The 24,508-nt window shown below is 41.0% G+C and overlaps 1 protein-coding gene across 13 annotated transcripts in view; it reads right to left on the bottom strand.

Annotated features, from left to right (window-relative positions):
- The window catches only part of LOC144669582 (neural cell adhesion molecule 1-like), a 485,847-nt gene that overhangs the window by 177,998 nt on the left and 283,341 nt on the right, over positions 1-24,508 (bottom strand). For all 13 annotated transcript variants that reach the window (XM_078532174.1, XM_078532088.1, XM_078532100.1 and 10 more), the window contains exons 3-8: positions 23,911-24,123; positions 23,041-23,184; positions 10,558-10,695; positions 9,560-9,677; positions 5,861-6,024; positions 2,457-2,599 (exon numbers count right to left, since the gene is read on the bottom strand). In XM_078532174.1, coding sequence (XP_078388300.1) covers positions 2,457-2,599; positions 5,861-6,024; positions 9,560-9,677; positions 10,558-10,695; positions 23,041-23,184; positions 23,911-24,123 — 920 coding nt within the window. The remainder of the gene's footprint in view (positions 1-2,456; positions 2,600-5,860; positions 6,025-9,559; positions 9,678-10,557; positions 10,696-23,040; positions 23,185-23,910; positions 24,124-24,508) is intronic.

The raw sequence follows: 24,508 nt of genomic DNA, 5'->3' as shown, positions 1-24,508 counted from the left end.
TCTATATATATATATAAAAAATTATATTTATAATATATATCCCACTGGCCCAACTGCATTGAGGTGGCTTCACATTGAGCCCTAACATTAGATTCATTAGTCAAACCATACGCCTGTGTTCACAGATGAATATCCAAGTTTCTGTTCTTTTATGCTAATTTCCAATACCGTCTATTGGCCACTAAGTTTCTTCCACTACAGCAATTATTGTTCCAGGAGAATTATTTACAGCTGGCATCGGTCCGATATAGAAGCTGTTAACATTTGAGTCTGTGCCCATTATATACCAAAGTAGAACAATTTTCAACATGCTAGTTTTTAAATTCCACTTTACATTAATTGTGTAAAGTGCATGCTAATTTTACTGGTGAAAGCAGGCCTTTGCACATGAGAAAGATATGGCTTTCTGAGTGATATTGTATTATACTAGTTTTATTAATTTGACATCAAGCATTTGTGAATTTTTGTATAATTATGTTTTTCAGGCATCCCGTGGTCAATTTTTACCATCTGCATTGTCCCTGTTAATTAAAACTTAAAATTAATGAAATCCAAACACAATAATAGCAAACATGTAATTATGGTGATGATTCTTTATTCGATCACTATGCTGTTTGCCTTAGTTCACAAGAATTATTAGATTGAAGGAGCAAATCTGTTTTAATGAAATGGAGCCTCCTACCCCCTCCAACGTGGCTTTGAACGTCCATGGTGGGATAACAACATATGAACAGTTAGCAAGTGCCTGAAATTCCTCACGTCCAGTTTTGTATGAGTTCAGCAAGGGCTCACACATTAGTATCCTTGGAGTAATTTCAAGCATTGCATTCATTTAGAAAGAGTGGATGAGAAACAAAGTTTTTATTTACTCAATGATGCATTGTGAATGGTCACAAAGTCTTAGAGAGCTATGGATTTTTGTGACCCAGGTTTGATTTATCTTCCTACTTTTGTCTACTAGATTGTATTAAGAAGCAAAGATAATTAACATATTTGGCTGTTGAAATTCAAAATTACAATTAGGGGAAAATATTTGCTCTAGGCATGCTAGGTGTAGCAAAATCAAACTTTTTTTTAATATATATATTCATTCATGGGATGTGAGCATTGTTGACAAGGAGCTGTTGCCCATCCTAATTGGCCTTGAGAAGATGGTGGTAATTATATGATTTCACTGTAATTAGAACAGAGTGGAAATCTTTACCCAACATATGTTCATCTGCAAGGCCTAAATACATGGTGTGCTGACATGTTCAAAAAGATAACGTGTCAGGTTACAAACTTCTTTCCAGTTCCTTTAGTCTGAAATGGGGCCACAACTCAAAAAAATAAGTAGTAATTAAATGGGTAGAAGGTCTCACACACAAATAAGCAAACCTGAAGAGGACGGAAGACTTAAGCATGCACCATCCTTCTTATAATGAACATCCTTTCCAAGTTTTAATGGAAGTACATAAACTGATTACATTGCTCCCACTTTCACCAAAGTTTGTAATCAATTGAAGGTGCCCCTTTTCCAGCATAAAGCATAAGGGAGTGTTCATTATAAGCATTTGTGGTAGAAAGTGATACAAGTTGCAACAGCAGAGCATGTTGTCAGAATGTGATCTTACATCATGCATAATACCTACTCTCAGACAATGGAATCACAAGAACTCTATGATCTTCAGAGATGATATATCATGGACCTAATGAAAGGGGTTTGATTTCCAAATACTTTTCATAACATCATCAGAGCATATATTGAACAGTGAGCACAATTCTGCTGGCGACTGCCAATAATGATTGTATGTCATTATTCAATCTTAGCGCCGAGATTTTACTTGTAGAAGCAAAATAATCTTGCTACTTTTCAAAGATGGTTTACTGTGACTTTTTTTCTGCAAATTACTGATTTTTTTTCCCTCCTATAATTGGACAGCCAGTTAATGGAACCAACATTTTTGCCTTCCTACCAGCAAACAATGCAACAGTGTACATAGCTCCCCTAAGATTTAATTAATAAATGCCCCACATATTTAGGTATTAAGCCATACAGTCCAGGAGGTGCCATGTTCAAGCACTAGTCTGTATTAGGTTAGGTGATCTCTGCCGGTGCAGCAATTTGAGTGTTACAATTGACCTCAGCATCAATGGATGTGTGTCTTTACAGGATGAGGGCAGAATCAGAAATATGTGCAAATCTGTGGAAACTTGTGATTCCAAGCAGCTGCGAGCTATAGTTCAGTTCCTTAAAATCCTCCTTGGGGCAGGCAGGCAACAAAATGAACTTAACCATAACGAAGCAGGCAAGGGACAGTGGACTTAAAACTATTAACTGCGCTTAATTTTTGTGGGTAAGTGGACATGATTAATGACATACAGATGATGAAATTTGTGCTATTCTCCATTTGAGTGAAGAAGGTACAATTTCATCCACATTTGGATCAAACTAGATTGCATTTATTTTTTTCTACCTGTTCTCCATCCTTGAAAGTGTGGGTGCCTTTCATCCAAACAATGGTTGGGGTTGGGTCACCCTTAGCCTCACAGGTCAATATAATCTGTTCTTCAAGCTCTATTGCAGTCTTGTTTTCTACATATGTAATTTCAGGTTTCACTAAAAGACAAAAATCATTTGAAATTCTGGTTAATGAGATTGCTGGCACCAATTAACAAGGAATCATCATAAACTGACTGAAATTTTAGTTAGCTATTACGATGCTTCAGTAACTAAAACAAGGGCCACAAAGTCAAAATTTCCAACAAAAACAGCATGACTATAAATGAAATTGCCCTAATTGGGATCTCCCTTTCTATTGTCATTATCTGATGCAGAAATTGGTACATCTAATGCCATTATTTGTGGACCAACTCGTCCCAAGTAGATTGACCTATAAAACACAGCTATTAAAAATATGAAAATGGTAACTGTATTTTATAGTTGACTGATATCCAAGTGGGTAAATTCTAGGAATATGCAAGCATGAAGTGAAACAATTAGGTAATCATCATGTTCAGAAGCTTTTAAGTAAATGTGCATCATTAAAATTATTATGGGGGAGGGGAAGTACTTACAATTTTAAAAGGTTCCCTGATGTGCACTTTAATATTTATTAAAATTTCCTCGATGTTAAGAAAATTAGTAATTTCTAGCAGCCCACTGCACTGTCATTTTAAATCAGTTAGAGGCCCTCACTGACATCAGATATGGAGTTCTTCCATTTCTTGTTTAGTCAGCCATGGTTTACCATGGAGACAGAATCCATGGTAAATATGGGTAAATCCAGGTGCAAACCCTAGTCCAGGGGCATGAACATGAAACCTAGACTGACAGTACTTTTTGAATGTTGCACCTTTGGTGATGCCATCTTTTGGATGGCACATGAAACTGTGGCCCCACCTACCCTCACAGGTGGAGGTAAAATATCCCATGGCACTATTTCCAAGAAGTTCAAGGAAGTTCTTCACAAGTATCCTAGCTAATATTTATCCCTCAATCAACATCACTAAAACACAGATTACCTGCTCATTAACACATTGCTGTTTGTGGGAGCTTGCTGTGTGTAAATGGGTTGCTGGGTTTCCTATATTCATACAGTGACTACATTTCAGAAGTACTTAATGGGCTGTAAGATGCTTTGGGACATCCAGAAGTGGTGAAAAGCATTAGTAAACATGGCTCTCTCTTTTTTCTTTCTTTCTTTCTTGAATGCCGATTTGAATTGGCCAGCCAGTAAAAACTCAGCTTTGGTGGTGATGCAAAGTGGACAGCAACCTAATGGCCGCCCATTATAGAACCTGCCCAAAGTTAATGGAAAGGAAAAATCAGAAAGTGTGAATAACAGGCTGTGACTGCTTACTTCGTGCCATCACTGAAGTTGAAAATCATCCCTTCTGTGACCTAATTTAACTCATCTCAGACAAGGGCTGGAATTTTCCAGCCTCTCATGCCGGTGGGATGTTCCGGTCCCGCTGACGTGAACGGAGATTTCAATGGCTCGCCGGCCCCGCCGCGAGGAGGCGGGAAAATTCCGGCCAAGATTTTATAATGAGCCTTAGTCTGAGCAAAGGAGTGGGAGGGAGCTTACCCATGGCTCTTGGATCAGCTTTGGCTCAGTGGTTATACTCTTGGCTCTGAGCAAGGTGATTGTGCATTCAAGCCTCACTCTAGAATTTGACCATGCAACGTCGTTCACTTTTGGAGGTGCTGTCTTTCAGATAACGTGATACTGCAGCCCTGCCTGCCCCCTCAGAGGGATGCAAAACATCATATGACATTATCTGAACAAGAATGGAAGATTGAATATTATTAATTTAAACGTAGAGATAAATTCCCAGATGTAGCACACCCAATCTCAAAACGGTAATGTATATTGGGATTTTGGGGTTAGATCATTGTATCCGATTTACAGTGTAATTAATTAAAATTAGCGGACTAAATCAGGCAGGGCACAAGTATTGGCCTTTGCACCTGAATTCTCAATTTGTGCCAAACTGTGATTGGAATATTAAATTGTATTCATCCCAAGGCTGCGTTGTAAGTTCTTCTCTATGATACTCCCTTTTTTAGTGGGTGATGAATGTTAAAGACTACCAAGAAATGTCTTGTTCCATTATCTCACTGAAGTGCACTCCAATTTAAATCAAAAAAATCCCCATAACAATCTGCTTTATAAGTAAAATTATCTCCACTAAAAGGAGTGGTTTCTGAAGATAAAATGCTTGTCAATCACTTTCATGGACAGCGACAGTTATTGTTGACACCTTGACTAAACACTGGTGACGCAACCATCGGTCTGACTGCAGCGTGTATCATCAGAGTTCACGTTTTAGGTTGGTGAACCCAGTCATCGGCCTGAAACATCAACTTGGTTTCTCTCCACAGAAGTTGCCTGACTTGCTGAGTGCTTCCAGCATTTTCTGTTTTAGTTTCAGATGTCTAGCATTTGCAACACTTTGTTCTTATGTTTGTGATTTTTATTGGATGTGCTTGCAAACAAATGGAAAAGAAAACTTGCCAAACCGAAAAACAAAAATGCTTCTTTAATACAGCACTGTGCTGCTTGAATGAACAGGGGGAGAAAATCTCAATTCCTGGACTCAAGTGAATGCTTCACTTAGCAGAATATTCTGCCACGAGAGGGAGCCTTGCTATTTTTCAAAGCTCGCCTTGGGCCTCTAGTGGTAGAGGGCAGTATCGAAGATGGTTGTTTCAATGCAGACAGTTAACATGTCTGAAAACCTTAAATGCTTTGATACTGACAGTGTATGGACCAGTATCTAAACAAATGCATTCTAGGCTTTCAGATTTGGGGGCGCCTCTGGCAGGTTGGACTGCTACATGTTCTGGAGATGCTCCACAGATTCCAACATATCACAAGATCTTGGCTAGTTATCTGATAGGAGGCAAATTCCCTGCACTGCTGAACAGTTGCTCTCGACTGGGGGTGGAGACTGTGTCAGGCCTCAGTTGCCTACCTCCACAGCAGGAAAAAGGGGCAACTATCACGTTGCTAGATAAAAATCTATTTACTTCTGTGCATCAAATTCTACGCTGCTCCTGCTGGATGTTATGTACAGTCCCACATAGAACAGTTGTGGAGGCCCCATCTTTAAATTGCCGCCTCAACTACTTACTAGCATAAAAAAGGTGGCCCCTATGGTACAATGTTCAAACCAGGTACATAGATTAATGCTGTGATTTGCATGTCACACAGGCAGTTGCATTCAATACTTCCATCCGCATAACGGAAAGTGGAGGAGTGCATCACCAAACACACTTCCAGCCTTGTTTGTCCTAAACCTGCTGGGAAATAGACAGGGCGGGGCCAGATGGTCTACCCTGATGACTGCTTCGTTAAAACGTGATGAGTTTTACCGAAAACTCTGAGGGTGATCTCCAGTTCAACATCTCCAGCCTTATTCTGTGCAATGCAGATGTAATCTCCATCATCCCTTTTTCCAATTTTGTTTATTGTGAGCTCAGAGCCATCCTCATTCATAATGTATTTATCTCCATCTGCTTCAATTACCACATCATCTCTGAAAAAGAACAAGGAAAATGAAATGAGTCAGACTAAAAACTACAAATCAGAAGTTCTACAGAGAATAAATATCCACAAGATCAGAGACACAGCTTTCTAAAAAAAACACTAATATTGCACTCAGTGGATATCACCGCGTTACTATTTATGGGGATTAGCATGGTTCAACACAGCCGTTATTAAATAGACACAGTCGGGTGGAACTCCCATTGTCACCCCGCCCCATTTAAATTTTCAGGTAGGCGGGGGCGCAGCAAAATCAGCTGTGTGCCCGCCGACCTGTCAGTGGCCAACTGAGGCCATTGACAGAGTCATTGAAGCAATGAATGGACCTGCCCGTCCAACCTTAAGGTTGGTGGGCAGGCCGGGAGCCCTGGCGGGCTTCAGAAAAAGCATGAAACCTCATCCACGGGCGGGGTGAGGTTTCATGTAGGTTTTAAAAAATGTAATTAAAGTTTTTTAAAAAGTTGTGGACATGTCCCAACTCATGTGACAGTGTTACATGAGGGGACATGTTAGGGAATTTTTTTTTTCTTATTTTTAATTTTTTTTTATTGTAGAGCCGATCTCCCTGAGGCAGCACTTAGCATGCGCGAAAGAGCGCACTCTCGGGTTTAGGGACTCCCCCCCCGCCCCCCGCCCGCACAGGGAGCGCATAACGCTTCCGTGTGGACGTCACGCTGGGCTGGCCTTAATTGGGCTACCCACGTAAAATGGCGGCCACGCCTCTTGCACTTCAACTTCCTCCCCCAACGGGGGGGAAAATCCTGCCCATGATGAAGAACCAAAGCAGATTGAACTGAAATATCTGAAACAATGCTAGTTCCGTTTTTCAATGTTTTACGGCAGCAGTTAAAAAAAAGTCAATTTAACTCAACTCATGTACCAGAGGCAAAAGCATTTCTACAAAATAGCTCTACTTCACAGCAAATGAAGATTTTTTTTTAAACCCCTGTGCATCATAAAAGCTAATCAACTGCAAACTACGCCATCTTGGTTCCCATTCTCAGATTGCTTCCCAAGTAGAGTGTCAAGGAATAAAACTAACTTGAAATTAATTCAGATTTACTGAGGCAAATTTAAACAGGAACGATTCTTTGTACTTAGCTAAATAGAGTAATTTATGTTTTCGACACCCTGAAGTAGTGTGTGTAATTTAATGAACTAGACACGCCAAATAAAACGGTTTCCTGCAAAAAGCTTGTGCTTCAGACACAGAATGCATAGAAACTATTCAATGTTAGAAGGCCTTCCTTCAGTCTTCAGGTTACTATATATTCTATAAAAATATTCTATAAAAACGTATTAACAAGTATTATTAACTCAGTAGCAAATGACTTAGAGATTTCGAACTATACATGCCTTCCGTTATTAGAGACAAAATAAATTGTCGGCTGTACACTAGGATGAGGCAGCGTTGTAGAACACTAGATCATTTCAATGTACACTTTCTTGTAACAAGATGGAAAAAGATTGGCCTGGAAATTATGGTACAAGCTATTAATAGATCAACATTTAATAAATGTATCTGAAATTTTGCTCTCCCTTATTTTGTTTATTACTTTAAAATAGCTAATTCATCTGCCAAAATACTGGACTTCAGATAAGTGTGTTACACATCTCTATATAAATATCCCACAAGTCTAATTTCAAAGTTGTGATGTGATTTTTAGTTTAGGCATACAAAAGTGATTGCAGTCCTCAAAAGGTTAAAAATAACTACTGCCTACACTAAAATTATGCCTTTCATCCATTAAAAGACAGTTGGTTTGTGCTTACACTAAACTTTCATAACAATGTCAGTGGTGTTCAATGAAGTGGAAAGTGAGAAAAAATGGTTTCAAAGCACACAAAATGTTTCTAGCACTTGACTGCAATTATTCTATACTTGACAAAGGCAGCTGCTAGGCGAAATTCCATTCTTTACACACTGCATTGCTATTCTAGAGCTTGAAATGAACAGCACAAGGTCAGAATTACTAGCTGAAAAATATGGCCACGCTTCAGAGGATTTAGCCCCGCTACCCACATTTGTACAAATAAGAAATGGAGAGCACCTATTTCATTCTGGTTTTTGCCTGCAAAATAGTTCTCTGCGATCTTTCAGCATTGCAACCAATTAGTCTCTCATTCCCACAATGCACTGATCTAAGCCGGCAAATCAGTATTCATTTCAAACCACAACCACTAGCCTTTTCTTTAACATGCGCCTATGTTTGTACTCAAATTGCTGTCCTTTTTCAAAAAGGCAAACCAGCTTTCTTAATGGTTTAGTGGATGGATTTACCACCAGACTGGCATCAAGCCTTACAGATCATGAGATAGAAGTTCTTCAGGTGATCTCAGCCCATTATCAGTGAAACAGCGTAATTGGTCACATTCCTCTAGGCTTTAGTGGGCAGGAATGTGAGGGATAAAAATCAGCCAGGGGCTCTGTAACTGATCACTACCCAATGGCCCCTGCTGGAAACTGCTTCCATGGAGAAAGATGGATGTGTCTCGTCTTGCAGTGTTGAACAACCTTATTAATTCTCGCTATTAAAGGCCAAGAGATGAAGGAGGAGTTGCTTGGCTGAGGAACTAGAGAGTTGTCTGCATCTGTTGAGCTGTACTTGCATGATTCCGTTCTTTTAGAACTGTGGGGGAGTGTTAGAATTCATTGATTTACACACAGCCTTATTTGCATGAAATTCAACAGTGACAAATTTTCGTTCTGCTGCTTTATTTGCCATTTCACCATCAAAGCCAGGAGATTTATCCACATTTGTCAGCTAGTTTGAATAATGATTGAAAAGATTTCTTAACTCGATTTCTGAAAGGTAGGTCATGTTTGAGTAATTTTGTTCAATTTTTGAGGCCACCAGCACAGCAGATAAAGGAATGTCGGATGTTATCTAGATGGACTTACAGAATACATTTGACAATGCTCCGCACAAGAAATTATTAGCAAAATAATAGCCCAGAAGGTGGTAAACTTGTGACCTAAGTCAATAGTGGTTTTGGTGGTGGTGGAGTGGGGTGTGCTTGGGAACAGAGTAAGGTCAAAGGGTTCATCCACCAATTGCCAGGATGTGACAAGTGGTCTTCACCATGGATCTGTAGTTAGGCCTCGGCTTTTCACCGTACACATTAATGACTTAGATGAGGGAAAAGATTTACTTACAAAAGTTGAAAAGTTAGGAAACAAAGCAAGTTGCATGAGTGGGGGCAGAAAGTTACTTGGGAATATACATAGCGATTACACAAAACTATGCAAATGTGGTCACCGTGGAGAAGGGGGATATGTCAAAGGAAAACTGGGTGCATTTTCTTGAAGGAGAAATATTAGGACTTATGGAGGAACAAAAAGGTTTAGGTGTCCATTTTTTACTTTTAAAACATGTTGAGTGAAATCATTGGAGCAACAAATTGGCTCCTGCTCAATGGAAAAGGGTCTCTTGGTCCCACACTGAGTCAGTAATCACTGGCTGAGCAGACAAAACTTCCAAAGCAATAAGAATAATTTTATTGTTCAAATTCTTTATATCACTTACCTCTTCCAGGTCACCTGTGGCTCTGGGAAGCCATCTGCATCACAGGCTAATGTGACAGACTGACCACTGTGCGCTGTGGCATTCACCACTATGTCCCGGGCACGTATGCTGGGAGGGACTGTAACACAAGAGGAAACATGAATACTAGATGAGGTGATAATAAAAGATAATGAGCCAAAGTCATAAATGTCATTTTCTTTGGTGTATTATCCCTCACCCTCATCTGCAACATTCAGTATGTTTCACCATGACATCCTCCTCCATTGCCTCTCAGTCATTGAGTGCCAGGTGACTGCCCACTCATGTATCTGCTCACATGCTCATGCACGCACGCACGCACTCACACACACACACGCACTTTTCTATCTTCCCACATCAGTACCTCCATTGGCCCAAGGATTTATCCTTGTATCCCCTCCAAAATGTTCTGTTTCTCTGGCTCCAGTCCTCAACTCATTCCTCCTATTTATGTAGTGTTATATCAAAGTAAACTGTTGCTAACTAAGCTGTTTTATTATTGAGACAGTTTGGAAATAAGATGATGTGTTAAATAACAACTGCATACAATAGCTTTGGTCAATGTTCTGTTTAAACTAAAGCTTTGGTCAATGTTCTGTTTAAGCTAAATAGATGTACCCTCTTCTGCTTCAGGTACCATGCCCTAAGAGGGCATTGGCGACCATGGACTTCCATTAGATTGGCCCATGATTATGCTTGGTGAAGTACTGCAGTGGTTTGCCATTGCCTTCTGCAGTATGGCTGACCAACGAACTCTCCCGCTCTTACTGCCTGCCATCAGGTGCATTGGAAAGATTTAAAGATAATCAACCTGCTTGAACATGTTATGAATGTACCTTCCACGGCCATCAAGTCCCAGAGTGAAACTTGAACCCAGAGCTTCTGGCTCAGAGGTCCAGCCACTGCCCAAGAAGAACAAAGAGATGTATAATTTACCAAACCGAATCAATGACGATAGTACTGAGAATTAAACAACTTACCATTAACGATAACCTTTATATCCTTGAATTTGATTTCACCACGGGCAGCGATTCTTCCTTCGCATCTGTAAGTACCTTCATCTGTCTTCTTAATGTTGCGAATTTGCAAGTAGTTGTTGGGCAACATAGTGAAACGAACTGAAACAACAAAAACAGAGACCATCTGTACTTGTACTTAAAAAAAAATGTTAAATCATCTCGGGAAATCTATAGCCTATAGATGTTCACCTGGTTAAATTTAGGGATTTTGCCAGCAGAATCTTGATCTCTGTCTATGCTGCTATTGCTCTTTCTTGTTCATAGATATGATTGCATTGTTTGCAATTCCCATTAAAATACAGATTGTTGCTCCTATAGCATTCCCAAGAATTGCCACACTCTCCAGATGCCTGGATATGTGGATGATAGAGGGAGCAGAAATCCTATACAACTGGATTTTAATTTGATAACTCAAAGGATGAATTTCGAGTGATTGATAATTTTACCATGAATTTTGGCATGAGCACTAACAGAAAATCCTGCTTTGTACTTGGTGACCATTTTTTGCTACAATTATCAACAGGAGAAATTTCATTCTCAATTGTATCTTCTGTGACATACTCATGAAAGTCACAGTTAAAAATACTTGAATACAAAGTCTACATAGAAAGCATTCAAGCAATGAAGATCTCTTCTGCCCTAGAAAACAATATCCAGTTCGCTATGTGACAATTCATACAATTACCTTGAAATTAGCCTGCCTCTTTCTTACTCAGTGAGCATTTAGTATTCTTTGCACTCACATTGCTATTTCGTAACACAAAGTCCCAATCACTTCTATACATACCATTTTTTTGACAACTATATGCTTTGTCCCAAACCTGTTATTGTCCTGCATAGAGTGACAAATGTTTTCCACATTGTGCTGAATTGTAGTTTCTATTTACAGAATTTCTTTGATCACATTTCAAGTTGGAGAATTAATATTGGAATTCACTTTAGTCACAAGCTCAATAAATGCTTCTCTGAATCTGCTGTAAAGCGTCTTAGTAATTTTCTACATTAAGAGGCACTATGCAAATACCAGTTCTTTTTGTTAAAACCGGAACAAAGCCTGCTCATTTTTTGGCAAGGTGTACAAATGACTCTCTCAATTAACTAAAAGGGTTTCAAAAGAATAAATAACACATTTTCATTTTGGTATTTGGGCTCCCAGGCCAAAAAATGTGATAAGACATGAAAACAGGCACAAAGATTGTGATGCACTATTTTTAAGTTCATTCTTTCACAGGATGTGGATGTCGGTGGCGAGGCAGCATATATTGCCCATCCGTAATTGCCCTTAAGGTGGTGGTGGTGAGCCGCCTTCTTGAACTGCTACAGTCCATGTGGTGTAGGTACACCCCAAGTGCTCTTAGGATTGGAGTTCCTGGATTTTGACCCAGTGACAGTGAAGGAACAGCGACATAGTTCCAAGTCAGAATGGTGTGTGGCTTGATAGGGAATTTGAATGTGGTAGTATTCCCATACATCTGCTGCTCACGTCCCTCTGGGTGGTAGAAGTTACAGGTTTGGATGGTGTTATCGAAAGAGCCTTGGTGAGTTTCTGCAGTGCATCTTGTAGATGATCAGTGGTGGAGGGAGTGAATATCAAAGGCGGTGGATGGGTGCCAATCAAGCGGGCCGCTTTGTCTTGGATGGTGTCAAGATTCTTGAGTGTTGTTGGAGCTGCACTCATCCAGGCATGTGGAGAGCATTCCATCACACTCCTGGCTTTTGCCTTGTAGATGGTGGACAGGTTTTGAGGAATCAGTTGGTGAGCGAATTCCCAGCCACTGACCTGCTCTTGTAGCCACAGTACTTATATGGCTGGTCCAGTTCAGTTTCTGGTCAATGGTAACCCCCAGGATATTGATGGTGGGGGCTTCTTTGATGGGAATGTCATTGAATGTCAAGGGGAGATGGTCAGATTCTCTCTTGTCGGAGGTTATTGCCTGGCACTTGTGTGGCCTGAATGTTGCTTTCCAGCCCAAGCCTGAATATTGTCCAGGTCTTGCTGCATCTCGATATGGACTGCTTCAGTATCTGAGGAGTCATGAGTGGTACTGAACATTGTGCAATTACCAGCAAACATCTCTACTTCTGACCTTATGATAGAGGGAATGTCATTATGAAGCTGCTGAAGATGGTTGGGTCTAGGACGCGACCCTGGGGAACTCCTGCAGTGATGTCCTGGGGCTGAGATGATTGACCTCCAACATCACAACCATCTTCCTTTGTGCGAGGTGTGATTCTAACCAGTGGAGAGAGTTTTCTCCCTAATTCCCATCAACCCCAGTTTTGTTGGTGCTCCTTGATGCCACACTCAATCAAATGCTGCCTTGATGCCAAGGGCAGTCACTCACCTCGGCAGTTCAGCTCATTTGTCCATGCTTGTTCCAAGGCTGTAATGAGGTCAGGAGCTGAGTGGCCCTGGAAGAACCCAAACTGGGCATCAGTGAGCAGATTATTGCTGAGCAAGTGCTGCTTGACAGCACTGCTGATAACACCTTCCAACATTTTGCTGATGATTGAGATTAGACAGCTGGGGTGGTGATTGGCTGGGTTGCTTGTGTCCTGCTTTTTGTGGACATTTTTGTGGTTTTATACCTTATACGTTGATTCTGATTCCAAGCAGAATGCATATTTCATGCTGCCTGATCATCGAAACAACGGCCAACACCAAGCATGCAACTAAGTGGATGCACACCTGAAGAGGGAGCACAAAATTTTGAGAGGTTAGCACCACTTAAAGCCAGTCTGAATTTCTTAAAGCAAAGATTAATTCTGGAGCAAGAGCTGGAATTGGTTGGAGACGAAAATCACTGAATTCTGGTACAATATGGCCAAAAGTAGGCTCCAAGATTTTCTGATGCTGCGCTGGAGGTTGTTATGAAATCCATTCTTTGTGTGTCTCTGTGTGCAATGTAAGCTTTCAGTCTGCGGAGAGTGTAATATTTATAGTACAGGATGTTCCAATGCTTGTAGATTTGTTCCTGCATAGTAACAAAGGTGGGACCCTTTTGGAATGTTTTGATAGGTCACCTGATCAATACAAGGGTCAGTGAACAGTTATTTCAAGGCAGTTAGTTTTATTCAGAAAAGAAGTGTCCCAGAGAGAGGGGCAAGAAAAGGGACAGGGAGAGGACCCAAAAGGAAGCCCCAAGGAAGGGACAAAGACAGGGGACAGAAACAGTGCCCAGTTAAGTTTTTAAAAAAGGGAGGAGCAGAGAAACAGGCTCCAATTAGAAAAAAGGATGCAGAGAGCAGACTTCAAGTGATGTAGGCTTGGGAGAAGCTGTGGTAGTCGAAGAGGGTGAAGACGTCGTCCTGAAGATCCAGGAAGGCAGGAGAGGGGCGAGTAAGTGAGGGAGAGAGAGAGTGCGTGAAAGAGAGAGAGGGTGCATGAGAGAGAGAGTGGAGTGTGTGTGGGAGAGTGAAAGGAGTTTGTGTGCATGTGTGAGAGAGGGGGAGGGCTTACGCATGTGAGAGAGGGGAGAATGCATGTGGATGAGAGGGAGAGGGGGAGAGTGGTGGAGAGGGAGGAGAAGGGGATAGAGGGGTGAGGGAGGGGGAGGTAGGGAGAGAGGAAGAGAGGGAGAGAGGGAAAGGGGGAGGGAGGGAGGGAGAAAGGGGGAGAGGGGGAGGGAGAGGGTGAGAGGGAGAGTGGGAAAGGGGGAGGGAGGGAGGGAGAAAGGGGGAGAGGGGGAGGGAGAAAGGGGGAGAGGGGGAGGGAGGGAGGGAGGGAGGGAGGGAGGGAGGGGGAGAGGGGGAGAGGGGGGGAGGGGAGGGAGGGAGGGGAGAGGGAAGGAGAGGAAGTACGTGCACAAGTCTGAGTCACTCCCAATCCCAGGGTTCTCATTCACTCTCACCCCCACACACAAACATTTACTCTCACAGTGGGTGAGGGTGAGGGTGAGTGAGCACCCTGAGACTGACACACACACTTACATGGTCATCTTTATTTAGTAGCCATTTTTAAAATTATCAATTTTTAATTGTCAGGGGTAGGCGATGGCATAGTGGTATTGTCACTGGACTAGTAATCCAGAGACCCAGGGTAATGCTCTGGGGACCTGAGTTCGAATCCCGCCATGGCAGATGGTGGAATCTGAATTCAATAAAAGTCTGGAATTAAAAGTCTAACAATGACCATGAAACCATTGTCGATTGTTGTAAAAAAACCATCTGGTTCACTAATGTCCTTTAGGGAAGGAAACCTGCTGTCTTCACCTGGTCTGGCCTACATGTGACTCCAGACCCACAGCAATGTGGCCGACTCTCAAATGCCCTCTGAACAAGGGCAATTAGGGATGGGCAATAAATGCTGGCCTAGCCAGTGACACTCACATCCCATGTATGAATAAAGAAAAAAAATATCGATTTGACTTTATTTCTCTTCCTCAAATTGTTTCTTTTCATACCTCAGCTTTTTTAAAAAATTGATGTTTAATGTTGTGCCAAACCTTAACTTTCTGAAATTTGAGTGAGAACAAAATTTAAATGTGGTTGCCCCCACAAGGGAAAAGGTTAGACAAGCCTCCTCTGGACAAATACTCAAAAGGAATTGGGACATAGGTAGCTGTGGTGATCAATTCCAGGAGTCTAGCCCTGAAGAAGTGCTGCAAGAAGTTCAATGATCCCATACAAATGGTCAAGGTCAGTGATCGTATCCTCAAATGACGTATCCCACCAACTGTCCTACTAGCCTCAGATATTGCTCAATGCATCACACCCCACCACTCACCTATCAACATCTATCAATAATGACTCATACCTAACATTCATACCTCACCCTCATACACTTTACATTGCTGCAAGCTTCACACCCATATCTCAGCTTTCACACACTGCCAGCAATTCAATCATGACAGCCGCATCACCCAAACACACTGTATCGCAATCACCGATGTACTTCCCTCTCTCTTGCAGGATAAGGCCGTGCCTAACCGGGGGAATCAACACCTAACCGGCATGACTCTCTTAGAACAGAGATCCTCATTGATGTTCCTTATGCAACAGTGAATGCCAACTGGGAGATGTTGCAAATATTGTGTGAAAGGAGCGAGATACATAAAATTTCGTTGTCAACATCACCGATAAAGCTGTTCTTGCAGCTGTGGCTGAAGCAGTTGGCAGATATCAGTGAGGACCTCCTCAGTGAAGTGGAGTTGCCTGAGATACTCTTCCTTACTGAGGTTCAGGTTAGAGATTTGATCTCTGAACATTTCAGGTGGATGTGGACTCTTGCTGAGAGCCCTTCTCCTCTCACCTCTTCTAGAAACTTGCCTTGCTCTGCATCACCTCTGCTCATTCTCTGCCATGCTGTGGACCAAGGAGGATGCAAACAACTGCACCCATGTCTGGCAGCAAGTGGTCTGTGCAAGAACTTGAAGTCAGGACAAGGTCCTTCAGCACAAACAACTTTAAAAAAACTCAAAACCAGCACACATTTCTATAATCACAGCAAGAGCCAGTAGAAATCAACTAGCAACTCACCTGAAAGTAGTTGATTATGCTTTTAAATGGTGCTGGCGTTGGGTCTTTACTGCTGCTGAACAGGTGTTCAGCTGTGCAAGGACAGGACAGGGTATTAACTGGAGTGTGAACTTCAAAATGGCAGCACTAGCATCAAACCAGCGTTACAATCTGGATTCACTAAGTGCATGTGCAATGCTTGATTGACACTGTAAACAGCTTCACAAACCAAGGCCTGGAACTGATATCGAACTGTTCTTATTCATCCTTCAAATGATATGCATACTTCACACATGACAGGAGTATAGCTTAGTTTGACAGGTTCTAGGGAAAATTCAGGCTAACTAGGCACATGAAAGTGACATCATCATGTGCATATAAACTGAATTTCTGCTATACCTTTGGTGAAATTATGACAATGGAGCAGAGAAAGTTCTGAAGAAATATATACTGAGCATAAAATTTGGACAGTATTGGCTGGTGCATGTGACAGTTATTGCTTTGTGTGGGGTATCAATTGGAAACTGATTGATGCCTAGGAAGCTGGTGTGGAAGGATAGAATGGTCTGCAATCTTCTCACTGGGCTTCTTCCTTGTAAGATGATAGCAGGGTAAGTCGCATGAGCCAGCCCTTTTGCAATCTGCTACTTAAACACCAGTTTGTCTTGGGTCTTTGCATCATCGGAAATAAATAGCTGTCAAGACTTGCCAAGTTGTTCTGTGCCAGAGACATAATAAAGTAGGGCTCTGTGAACATTCACGTCAGGGAAACAATGCACCAGCACTGACTTCTCAGAGGACAGAACAACAAAACAATTTCTTGCTCAAATTATTAACTTAATTAACTTTAACTAAGACCTTTGGGTGAGCCATAAGGATGCTTCTTAAAACGGAATAGCAAATACGGTTCCTGTACAAGGAGGTCTGCAAATAAAACTAATGGTGACATTTTCGGAAATTAAGCTCACATTCACAGGGGCTCAATTGATGGGAGCATTAACCTGTGCAGAACCAAGTTGAGCTCTCAGTTAGGAATCAAGAAATGGCTTAACTGGGCATGATTTCCATGTATCTTGTGTAAGACAGAAAACCAACAGGAAATCCCCAACAATCCTAGCATAAAAGGGTGATAAGAGATATAAGCAGAAAGAAAAACAATTAGATTTCACAATATTGAATACATGCTGAAGGCACTGTGCAATCTCCATGATGATACACAGAATAGAATTAATAGTCTTAATAGGATACCAATGCACTAACTTGTTGCATTTCATGTTTTAAATTCTGTTATTCAACGCTTAGTGGTGATTAATCAATGTATCTATCACTAGGGAGGGAAAGCCATAACAACTGGCATCTTACAATAATCATACTGTAATCTGAAATGTTTCTGGGTTCGAATGAATATTTCATTCTGCAAGTGCGAGTGAAGATTCCCTCTAAGATTTTGTCTGTACTTGTGGTTTTACAGCCAAAAGGCAATTAACAGTGTAAATATAATTCTGTCAGCTTGTATATCTTCAGAACTATTCTTGTGAGCAGGGGAAATGAAGGAAATGCATGCTTAAAAAAAATAGGGCTGATCGTTCAACCTCTAACACTGATATGATTTCAGGCCAAAAGTATAAATACTGGAATCGATCAGTCCCTGAGGCAGAAATCTATTTCCTGATGATCACACGTCCTAAATTTGTGCTGATCTATGTCCAGATGGACCTTGCATTTGAGGAAATATGACTGAGTGCATCTGTTACTATTTCATCTAACTATTAAATGCAGAATCAAAAACATAATTTTGCAATGATAATATTGCACTACCAGAAACACACACAGAAAAATGAGAACAGGATTGGGTCCTTCCTTTTTAGGCTTCAGCCATACTCAGCCCACCCCTGTTCCTACACTCTCATGTGTGAGTGTTCCTGGGCTAATCCGACCAATCCAATTTCCTTAAAGCCAATTTCCTTGCAATCTGCCAAAGATGCATCTTTTGCCGCTGCTAAATACATGAAAGGTTTTCTAACAGATTTTGTGCATCAGATTTCCTTTTTGTGACTACCACCAGGGTTGGAGTCTAGGCAGTTCTTAATGACTGAGAAAGAAGAGTTCTGTGGGGAGACCACCAGAAGGTTCAGCTAAAAGGCTTCATGTAAAGGCAGACTTTGAGCAATATCAGGATGGCAGCTATCTTCTGCTAACATCAAAGGTGCTTTCTATAATCAAGGTAGTAGTGCCATAATTTGGGCTTTTTAATCAATGCTTTTTACTTATTGTTCACAACGCAAAAATAATCAACTTCCGACAGCATGCTTGCTCTTCCCACAAACTGAAACTTGACATTTCACTGAAACTTGATGTTACACTTGAAGCCTTTGAGAGCATGCCATAGGGCAAATAATGAATTCTATACCATTTGGCGTGCATCAGAAAAGGAAGGCCAACCAACTTCAGTTCTCCAATTCTCTGACTTGGTATTAACTTGATCAACAAGAGAGAGTCAAGGGTTCTGGTGGGGGGTGCAGACAGGAAAGTGCAGTTGAGGCCACAATCAGATCAGCCAAGATCTTATCGAATGGCAGAGTAGGCTTGAGGGGTGAATGGCCTACTCTTGCTCCTCATTCTTGTGTACTTGTGTTAACACCGTGGTGACAGACTGTATGCCTCAAACTAGAAACTGTTAATCCTGTTTATTATGTGAAGTATAGTTACACTGGTACATCATCAATCATTCACACTGAATACAATACTTTAGTTAACTTTACTTTGTGACCCTGATACTTGTTTCCATTATTCCTCATTTGGGCCTGTTTATAGAAAGTAATAGATCAGCTTAGGGGGTGGGTGTGGTGGGGAGAGAGGGTTATCTTACGAGGAAAGGTTGCACAGGCTGGGCCTGTAAGTGATCTTATTGAAATATACAAGAGCCTGAGGGCACTTGACAGTGTGGATGCTGAAATGGTGTTTCCCCTTGTAGGAGAGACTAGAACTAACTGACACAATTTAAAAATAAGGGGTCTCCCGTTTTAAGATGGAGATGAGGGCAATTTTGTTCTCTTGGAAGGTCCTGAATTTTGGAGCTCTCTTCCCAGAGAGTGGTGGAGGCAGGGTCAATTAATATTTTTAAGGCAGAAGTAGATTGATTCCCTTGCTAGTCAAGAATCTTAAGTTATCAGAGTAAGCAGAATCCAGACTTGAGGCCACAATCAGATCAGCCATGATTTTACTGAATGGCGGAACACACTAGAGGGGCCAAATGGCCTACTCCTACTCCTAATTTGTATGTTCACAGGAATTTGCTAGTTATTCCATAGGATCTACACTAGGTTTGTTCTCCGGATACATTTCTATTTTGTAAAAATGGGCGTTAGAAAGATTTTTGTCGGAAACAGATGCAGTTTGAATTTACATACTTAATAAAAGCGAGCAAGTGGAGGCAACAGAAAAACGAGGAAGATTTTGGAAGAGCTGAGTTCAAAGAGGTGCTGAGAACAATTGGAATCTGAGATGAAAGAGAAAATGATATTTAAGGAAAGATGTTCAGCTGAGTGGGGGTGGCTGTCCTGAGACCAGCTCTGTGCTGAGAAGTAGTATGAAATCTGAAATAGCCATCCAGTCAAACCAGAAAAATCTTTTTGTTGCAGGAAGCATTTTGCGTTCTGAACTTTCTTGGATTTCCACAGCAGAGTGGAAGAGTGAGAGAAGTCATGTGATATATCTTTACTAAAGTGACAGCAGTTTTTGCCTTGGGTGATATTACTGGATTTTTTATGGTTAAAAATCTAAGGGAGCTGTTGCTAAGTAGTTTACTTGTATGTTCTGACCAAGTGGGTTTTTTGGAGGGGGTGTTTTGTAAGGCTGTTTTAACTGTGTAACTAATTTTGTGTGCTTAAGTTTTTGTTTCCTTCCTGTTAATGAATCTTTTCATTTTAAAATCCTAAAAGTGTGACTGGGATTATATGCTTCTGGGACCAGTAGTTTTTTTTTCCGCCTCAATTTCAAAATACAATAAAAAGAGGTTATGATCAGTATGCCAAGTTTCCCTATGGGATTTGGTTTGCTCAGCAAATAATATCAGCAGCGGTCGCAACAGTGATCTTTTTGAAAGAGAAAGAGGAGAATCGAAGGAAGCATGCCAGCAGGTGTTTAATGCCGACCTACAGTTCCCTGGCACTGACACCTGTAGGTAGAGGTGCACATGTCCACTTTCACAGAGGATCGGAAGATGCTAAGCTCCATAGGTATGTGGTGACAGTACTTATAATATCGATATTTGAAGGTCTGACTAACTATTTGCAGGATGATACTTCAGAACAGCCCAATTACTACTTGCTATTTCTTCAATGTTACTGCATATAAAATGAATGCCAGGGTGATTCAAGAGCTAGTAAAGCCCAGCCAATTTAGCTGTAACCATAGGGAACTGCCTTGACAGGATTTGGGTCAGCAAATAAACAGATGCAGAGCCACGCCATCTGCTGCAAGGAGTCCTGCAGCTAAAATGAAGCCAGTGACAGTAGCCCACCAGCTGCAACTTCCAGCCTGCCTCTGGATCTTTGCAGACAAGCTGAAAATCCAACCTTTATGGGGATGTTACTATGGAGTGGGTCACCAGGCCACTCTTCTGCAACACCACCTTTACTTCAAACAGATCCAGGTGCTGGGATACTGTTAATCTTGCTTGTGCATTGGATTTCCTTTCCTTTCATTTTTCTTATTGTTTAGTTGGCTCCTGCAAACTGGCATGAACATGTAAAAGTTTTTGAATTCTTAGTAGCTATTAAGTACAAGTCCACGATGAAACACTTAATGAAAATAAATTAACATTAAATGTCACAGAGCCCCTAACCCGCACGGCGACATGTGAAAATAGAATAACTAGAGAACATGAGGCACTTGTCAGATGTCTGTTTGCTTTGATATGCTAAGTTGACATGAAGAAAGATTTAGAAATGTAGCCTTCCATAATAATCAAAACTAACCCATTTTAGATTGTTTCCTGCAGTGAGAGACCAAAGACAAAAGGAATCCACAGATGCAAACAATTTCAACCAGAAATTAAGCTTGCAAAGCAAAATTTGCCTTAATTAGATTTGGGTTACTATTTCTTAGTATCCTTACCTCGTATGATTCAGAACTGAATCAGATCTATTTAACATTGCAGTTAACAGGGCCAATTAATTTGTCATTAATACACAATGCTCTCGACAGAGGTTTATATTTCTCTTTGGCTGCCAGCCCTCAAGCTTAGAAATGAATTCTGAATGGTCACAGCTGCCACAATTTCCACATTAAACATTCCAAGGCTTTGACCAAGCTACAAATATAGAATTCCTTCTTAATTGCAGCTGGGCAGATCATACATTCCTCCACTTTATAGTTTGCCACACAGAGAGATGGCCCACTTCTTGACACCACTGAAGTGGTGCTGACAAGAACCATACTTACCCTATTCTTCACAGCCTTTCCTCCCGGTCCTCTGTTTATGACCGTGACATGCCTCACTTAATTTCCGCTCTGCCGGTGTAACCTGGAACTCCCTTTTGCGTCCACAATCATTGAAACTTACAGCACAGAACGAGTCTATTTGGCCCATCCTGCCTCTGCTGGCTCTTTAAAAGTGCAATCATGCTTAGTCCTACATATACATGCTTTTCATCCATAACCCTACAAGTTCTTCATCCTCAACAACCTGTCCAACTTCCTTTCAAAATTGATTATGGATTGAGCTTTTACCCCTTTTTCCCATAGAGTGTTCAAGATCCTGACAACTCAGTGGAAAAAAATGTTCAATCTCCCTTCTTTTGCTAATGATTTACATCTATGACATCTTGCCAGGCTTCACCCCCTTATCAGGGGGAATAATTTTTTCTCTATCTTCTCTATAAATTGCTGCCATCTTGGAAACCTCCAATAGGTTATCTCTTAACCTTCTCTGTTCCAAGGAGAACAGCTCTAAAGCCCAGATTTTCGCCACTAGAGAGAGCCCGGTGAAAAACCTGGAAATGGTCAGAAATCCAAAGTCCTGCACCGAAACACAGCATGTTCCATTTTCGTGGGGGTGGGAGTAGAGTCAGGTCGGGGTTCATGCATGCGTGGTTTAGAGAGGCAGCTGGCCATTCAAATTACCAGCTGCCCCGACTGAAGTGGGATTTCAGTAGGCCAGGGGGATGACCTCATTCTCGTCAAAAACTTCACTGTTCACCAACCCTTAAATGTTCCCCAGCTCCAATAATGTTACCACCTTCATTTAGCCCAGTGCAAGGTACGCAAGCTTGATCATGCCCATACACAACGGTCAGCCTCTCATTGGATCTGTTTAGACCATTTTAAGCTCTTTTAGACCATATTCTCCTCTGCCAAACCACACAATGGACTAACATCATGCTGAAGATTTCGGTCTTCTTTCTTCCATTACCCACCACTACCTTAAACCCCTCTCCCCTCGTTACCCCCCATTACCCCCAACTACTTAAACCTCTCTCCCTTCGCCTCTAACAAGTGAGAGAAGCTCAGGTTCCCTCATTAACAATATAAAGACTGTCCATTCAGCTGCCTCTGGAATCTCTCTCCTTGTGCACTAAGCCAAGCCCCCATTCAACTCCTGACTGCCGGTTTCTCTTCCTGACCCCTATGCTAGTAGACAATCCAAAGGAGTACGCTGGTAATTTATGACAATATTTTTGTGTGATAGCCTAATCAGAGCCTGTTAAGTTCTAATGTGTGTAGACAATATGGGAAAGAGGGAGGTATTATTTACTGGTTAATCAATTCTACTTTAATCAGAATCAACTATCGTTCGTAAAGAACCCAGCTCAAGAAGCAGGATAAAAAAAACAAATTAAATGCTGCAACCTTAAGTACAAGTATTTGAGAATGTTAGCCAGATTTCTAAAAGTGAACACTTGCAATCAGTAACTGATTAGACATGCAGCTGCTTAACCATCTTTAAAGTTTGCAAATAGTGATTGTTGATTATTTTTAACTCACCATCTTTCTTCAGTACAACGTCTCTGCCTCTGTGCTTCCATGTGATGGTAGGTGGAGGTGAACTGACAGAATCACAAATGACAACTGCATCATCACCCACTTTGAACTCTTGTGGTGAAGGGGCATTCCTGAATTCAAGTTTTTCTATTAAAGAGAAAGGTGCAAACACTGAATAAGTTGTTATTTTTCTTGTGCATTTATTCATCATCTCTGGACCTAGCTTATTTCCTTTTCTTCCTTTTGCTCAGTAGTTTCAGTCAGATTCAATTTTTGATTTTCAGTGTCTAAGTATGTTGAAAGTTAGTATTTGAGAATAAAAAAAATCACTACAACCTTGAATAGGTTAAAGAAAAATAAATGCCAGAGCAAATCAGAAATGCCAGCTTTATGTTAGTTGAAACATACAAAAAAAAAATTCCAAAGAGAATATGAAATGGTTTTCATAGCTGCAATTGAATTGTTCTTTCACAAGAACTTCACAACTGTTACTTTTGGATAAACAAATCCACCGGTAATCAGTGTTTCTGAACAGTATCTATCAATGGAATATAAATTCTGGAGTGCACATGTCGAAAGTCTTATTCCCCATGCACAAATGATGAGGTTCAAGGAAGCCTGGATATTGGGCCTTGGGTTTCATCATTTTGGCGATAGTGCTATGAGTGGGGAGGCGGCAGGGGGAGGGGGGGAGGTGGGGGCACAGCATCAGGTAAGGGGCGCAGGTTTTGGCGCAACAACATCCAAGTTAATTGGATTGGGATCCTTGAGATTGCTGTCAGAGAGTGAGGGAGATCACGATTGGGCTACTATAACTGTTAGAAGATTTTTTTCATCCAAAATAAATACAGAAATAATTGCTGAATATCTTACGGTAGATCTTAACATTAACAGTAGCCTCTGAATCATTCCCATCCTTTGACGTTGCCACACATTTATAAATGCCAGCATCATCGATGTTGGCACTGTAGAGGGTCAGGCTAGAAGATACTTCAGTTACTGTTGCAACAGCAATCCGTTGTTGATTTGGATCAATTTTTTCACCATTAGGCAAATACCAGGAAATGGTGCTAACATCTCCAGTCACTGAAATTTAAAAAAAAATTAGTTAACGAGGCATACATATCCATCAACATATGAACACTTGGCTGTTTTAAAAATAAAGCTCTTTAAATGTTAAGTGCTAAATGTTAGCACCAAACTCTAGTTTGTTTTTCTGGCTAATAATTGATATGGGGATATGTTCAAAGTATTTCTTAAAACAATTATAAATCACAGGTGAAACAATTAGTGGCCTGGAATCAGGTTCCATGTTGAAGTTAACCACAGTACTACTGCTGCTTAGTTTCAATCACTTAATACTTGCCCATAAAAATAGTTTAATAATTTACTTTTGAAAGTTCAAACTAAAGAATGCAGACTAGGAATTATTATTCATCACATCAGAAGACATGTTTAACACCTTTGTATG

This window comes from Cetorhinus maximus, chromosome 2, assembly GCF_964194155.1.
Source record: "Cetorhinus maximus chromosome 2, sCetMax3.hap1.1, whole genome shotgun sequence".
In the NCBI taxonomy this organism is placed as follows: Eukaryota; Metazoa; Chordata; class Chondrichthyes; order Lamniformes; family Cetorhinidae; genus Cetorhinus; species Cetorhinus maximus.
Note: the sequence above shows the minus strand (reverse complement) of the source record. Positions and strands in the feature narration are given on the sequence as shown.